Source organism: Rhagoletis pomonella, unplaced genomic scaffold (genome assembly GCF_013731165.1).
Source record: "Rhagoletis pomonella isolate Grant_MI unplaced genomic scaffold, Rhpom_1.0 Rhpom_scaffold_00004, whole genome shotgun sequence".
NCBI lineage: Eukaryota > Metazoa > Arthropoda > Insecta > Diptera > Tephritidae > Rhagoletis > Rhagoletis pomonella.
The window spans coordinates 28344686-28350263 of NW_023458558.1; the positions used below are offsets into that span (position 1 = coordinate 28344686).

The 5578-nt window shown below is 33.5% G+C and overlaps 1 protein-coding gene across 1 annotated transcript in view; it reads left to right on the forward strand.

The window, feature by feature from the left end:
* Window positions 1–5458: 5458 nt before the first annotated feature.
* The window catches only part of LOC118737398 (neprilysin-4), a 15525-nt gene continuing 15405 nt past the window's right edge, over window positions 5459–5578 (forward strand). The window contains exon 1 of the mRNA XM_036467862.1: window positions 5459–5578. Coding sequence (XP_036323755.1) covers window positions 5508–5578 — 71 coding nt within the window. The 5' untranslated portion in view covers window positions 5459–5507.

Below are 5578 nucleotides of genomic sequence, written 5' to 3' on the forward strand. Positions count from 1 at the left end.
TTATTATTATTATTATTATTATTATTATTATTATTATTATTATTATTCACACGAATTCTGGTTTACAGGGGCTTTTGAGGTTGCTTACTCTGAATCTGAAAAATGCTTATTAAATTCACGTAGTATTAAGGTATTTTAGGGGTTTTAAGTTTGTATTTCAAATCCTTAAACAAAAATGCTATTGGGTTGTAATATAATCATGTGTACGTGTATCTTACCCGAAATTGGTCGAAAAAATATTAATTTAAAAAATCATCTTCAGAAAAACTTCCAATATTATATTGCAAAAAAGCGCGTCTTGAACAAAAGGTCGGTCATGGTCGGATTTAAAATTTAGTATTATAGTTTAAAATATAATTATCTTGAAATAAACATACATTTTTTATTGGTGAAACATGGAGAAAATGATTTATGACTGTTTCTTTTAACTCTTTTTATGAAAAAAATCACTTGAATATTTCATTAAATATTAATTAGTTGAAGATATAAAAGAAAATTTTAAATTATACCTTATGTACAACTGACTGTAGAATAAAAACCCATTTTACAAAATTAAAAATGACCTCCCTACGGCTTTTGGCGATCTTTTAAACACTCGCATTAAATTTGTACATTTTAGAGCGCTGCATCAACTAACACTTTCACACTGGTCATACAAACAAGTGCCAGTATCGGCACTTGGGAGTCTTGAACATATTTCGATAGATGAAACATCACTTTATCCACCCAATAACATAAAACCTCAAATATCACCGTGCGACCTACAGATATTTAGCCTTTCATAGTAGTGAAAGAAGAATGTAATTCTTTATTCATGTACATATGTATGTAGGTTTTTTTTTAATTTTTCCTACAGAATTTAAATGTGCTTCGAATTTCTGGTGAAAAAACCAGTACCCTAAAAACCCTAAAAGGCATTCTTATGGAACCACATTCTGCATGGTCCGACTGGGTATCTCCTTCATACATTTGCTTTCATTCATATCCAGTAGAATACGACATCCCTGTTGGTGGCACGAACTTGCTGTAATGTCTCAAACATACAAAATTGCGTTAATGGAACAGTCAGTGTTGACATTATTGGTATTTTCCAAATTTGGTCTCTTCTTTTTCATTTGGTAGGTTGGCCGGCAAAGTAAGATTTTGGTCGGATAGTTAAATTAAGTTTTTAAATTCTCAATTATAAAAATATATATTTCAAACATCATTTTGCGTATAAATATTTGTCCTATTTACCTTTTAACAATTGCCAATCCTGCCTTTAAAAATGAGAAACCTAATTGGTTTGGCCACTGATGTAGGCCAATGTTATGGCTGGAGACTTGGACGGGCTGAAAACATTATTGAGTGCGAAACGGATTAATTTTATATATAGAGTGCACATGCCACTGACTTCACCTTTGCTCAAGATACGCTTGTAAAAAATTGGCGAAAAGCATTGAGACATTGTGTCGCAACATATATAGCTTTATTTCCCACAGTACATGAACTGAAGGAATTTCAGGACTACTGTTCGGTTAAACCCCAGAAATTCTTGGGCATATCTCAAATGCGATGGCTTCCACTAGGAAGCGTTGTGTTAAGAATAGTTGAGCAATGAGATATATTGAGACTTTATTTTATTTCCTGCTTGCACGAAGTAAACGGTATGCGATCTGCAGACCTTGCAGAAGGAATGTGTTGCAAAACCAAATGGTATTTTTTTTATTTCTGTCGTATATTTTCCCCATAATTAAGAATCTTAACAAAGAGTTCCAAACTGAAAGCTCTCGTTTGCCATACTTACATATATACAACTATTAAAGCACATTATCTTTTAATTTTGAGTAACTTTATTAAAAAAGATGCGATCAGTAACATATTAATGTTGACTTTAGAAATGAAAATAATCATGTTGAGATATCTGATATTTTTGTTAGAACGAAGGCTGAGATGCTTATGAAAAGTAATGTCAATTGTTCTGGAATCCTTGAAGTTAAAACCAATATATTAAAGTTTTACATAGAGTTTTTGGACCAAATAAATTTAAGATTTGATTTCAAGCGTGAATATATACAACTTTTACAAATAATAACATCAGCTAAGGTAGTTTCTAAATAATATTTACCAATAGGTAAAATTTCGTTAAAGTTTCCCCTTCTAGTAGATTGCGATCCTGATATAATAACCGCGCAGTGGAATTTACTGAGGCTAACTAAGTAGTAAGCTTGATATTTCCAGCGATATGGATATAGAGATGTTATGGGAAAAAGTTTATTCTATTGAAAATGGAATGAATGAAAATAGCTACATGCATCTCGCCAATTTTGTTTTTAATATATGTAATTTCAGTATCACATATCTCTGCGGCTGCAGAACGCAATTTTTCAACGCTTTCTTTGGTAAAAACTAACCTAAGAAGTAAACTTAGGATTGACAGTATCAATAGCATAATGTTATGCAGGTCAGCTGCTAAAGTGTAGATGTTGGTTGATTTTTCAGACAGGGTGGTAAGATGATTTATTTTGGAACGAATTTCCGTCATCTCATGTCAAGTTTGCTTTGCAGACAAACCGGTTTCGGCGTTGTGCCATGTTCAGTGTCATTTTTCGTTCTTTCGTTAATTGATTTGAATTTATTTTTAAGAAATTAAACTTATTGATACATAACATGTACATATTTATATAAATAATACAACCAAAAAATGTTAATTGATCTCATCTATGTGCTTAATACGGATTTTTGGGAATTAACTCGGATCCGGGGAATTTTCGATGACAACACTGGTAAAAACGGCCAGTTATTGTCTTTTGTACAAGTAAGCAAACGAAGCAGTCGAGTTTCGCGTACGCGCTAGCCGAGTGGTGAGAGTTGCGAGCTACAAGTCTGTAGCTGCCAGGTTCGATACTCGGTTTTTGTTTTTATTATTTATTTTATTTTATTTATATATTTAATTTTACTTTATTTTATTTTCATTTGCATTATTTTATATCACATTTCTTATTTTACTATTAGTTAATTTTAATTTTTAGAAATGAATTTTGTTAAAAATTCAACAATAACTAACTGAAAGTAACGTAAAAAAAATATAGAACTTATAAAAAAAAAGAATGAAAAAGAAATAAAAAAGTATACTGGCCATGGGACTCGAACCCACGACCTTGCGGCTGGTTTATTCGCATTACTGCCGTCTGTAAGGGTAAAATTTTAATTTGCATTTATGCTTATTAATTCAAATTAATTTTCTCCGTCTGTCTACCATATACGACTGCACCTGAATGCTTTTTTGTAATTGAAATTTATTTGGTAGGTTGTAAACGATTTTGGTCGGATTTGGGAAGAAAATTGGTAGGGGAATAATTAATTTTTAGTGGCAATGCTGGGAACAGTATTAAAGCAGTCTTACAAGATATGTATCCCCATACGTAAGTGCTACTTTTCTGATACATTTAAATATATGGTACAATCGGGTACATACAAAATAGTTGCATTTACATATGCAAATACATATGCTTTTTATAAAGCAATCCCATTTCTGGCTAGTATATTTCAGGACGAATGGATAAGGATTGAGCCAAGAGCTTGTGTGAGCAAATCCAATCTTTGGCAACAAATGTCAGTTACGCGGTTTAGCAGAATGACGATACGCGGTTTTGTACTTTAAACGACGATATGTATGTATATACCCGTATATGTATGTATAGTACATACAGCAGCATGGACAATAAAAACATCCGATGAGGTGGCTCTTGGAGTAAAACTAAAGGAAAAACTAAAAATTTGAGAAATTGAAAGTGAAAGAAAAAAGATGATCCAGTAAAGTTTTACAAACGTTAAACAAAATAAACAATATGAATTTTTTAAGCAATAAAACTAAAAAAAAAAATTGTATTAAAACATATTTCGTTGCTGAGGATTGAACTCGGATCTCTTGAATGGTACGAAAGTGCTCTGCTCTCTGGGCCATAGCCACCGTTACAGCAATGGTTATCGAAATTGAAATTTATTGAAAATAAATAAAAAATTTCAAAATCATTGATAAAAAGTTAAGTAAAGGTTTTTGTTTCTTAACTTTAATATTCATGGAATGCCGTTAAAGAATTATCAACTAACTCTGAGAGGGAATGTTTTCAAATCGTTACTGAGGAACACCTTTATGTAATCATTAAACGACTCTGAGTGGGGCTGTTATAATGTTGTTCTCGTTTGTTTGTTTCGGATGTATTTCGTGATTTTTTTTGTAGCATCGTGTAATTTATAGATATACAAATTTTATATACATATTCTTTAGTAACATCATACCTACATACATACATACATACATACATACTACATATGCTTTGTGGTATACAAAAAAAAAAAAGTTTATATTTGCCCATAGATACATATGTGAGTGTGGGCATGTGCTTTTGTTTGCTTGTAATTATAATTATTACTGGGCAAATTTGCTGGACAGCGCTGCGATAGGAAACAACGAATGAACGAATGAACTGATTTGCTTACTTCCTTTTGCCCATTTGCATTCACTTATGGTATCTCTTGCGTGCTGGTATTGGAGCTTAACTACTTTAGAATACCTTCCACCCACCCTTCTACTCCAAAGGCAGGTGTTGCACACGTGCCTCGACCACCGCGCTTTACCACCGTCCTTAGCGGTACTCCTCCACTCACTGTCGTGACGTTTGTTGTTCATAAATACGCCATGCCGACCGGCACTTCGATTAAATTCGCGCCGACAGTCGTAGGACTCGGCGCGTCACCAGGACCCTCGGTGAATCTATTCGAATTGCAGACGGTCTAGCCAAGTGAATTTAAGTATTTTAGTACGTTGCTGATTGTCAGCAAGATTGTCTACTAGCTCTACTAGTATCTGGTGTTGTACATATTTACAACCGTCACGGTTGTGTCGAAGGAAGTAAACAAAGGGATGTGTCCTAGAATGAATGGCAAAATCAATAAATAAATTATGGTTATTGGTGGTCTAGCACTTTTGACTAGGTCAGTTGGACCTATGTACATATGTACTATGTGTCGATGTTAAAAAGTATAGAAGTCCGTTAAAAGACTAAGCAAAAATTGTAAATATTAAAATGTTAATTAAAAAAAAAAATACTGATTGTATGACTTATTTGGACTATACACATTATTGAATTGTTGTGGACATGCAACGCCGTTGGCGTTTGCAAAGCGGTGCTCCTGAATGCGGCTGTTACGTGTTTAAGCGTTTTAGCCTTGTGATTTTTGGTGATTTGAATAAAGTGAAAGTGTTTTTATTTTCTTCTGTTTTCTTGTTTTTTTTTTTGGTTCATTGTGATACGAGTGAAATACACTTCGCTTTCTGCAAAAGTGTGAGCTGTAAGCACTTAATCGAATTCCAGCGTCTGCATAAGAAAGTGTGCTAAGGACGAATAGGCTAGAGAGCGTGCAATGCGCAAAATGCCTCCATAGTGTTTGTTATTTGTGTGTTTTATTTCTACACAAACGCTATTGCCATTTGGATATGCATTCTTGCATTCTTGGATTGCGATATGAACGGCATGTATGAGAATCGCCGCATTTGGACAACAAATAACGGATACGTGCAAAATCATGTGCGGCC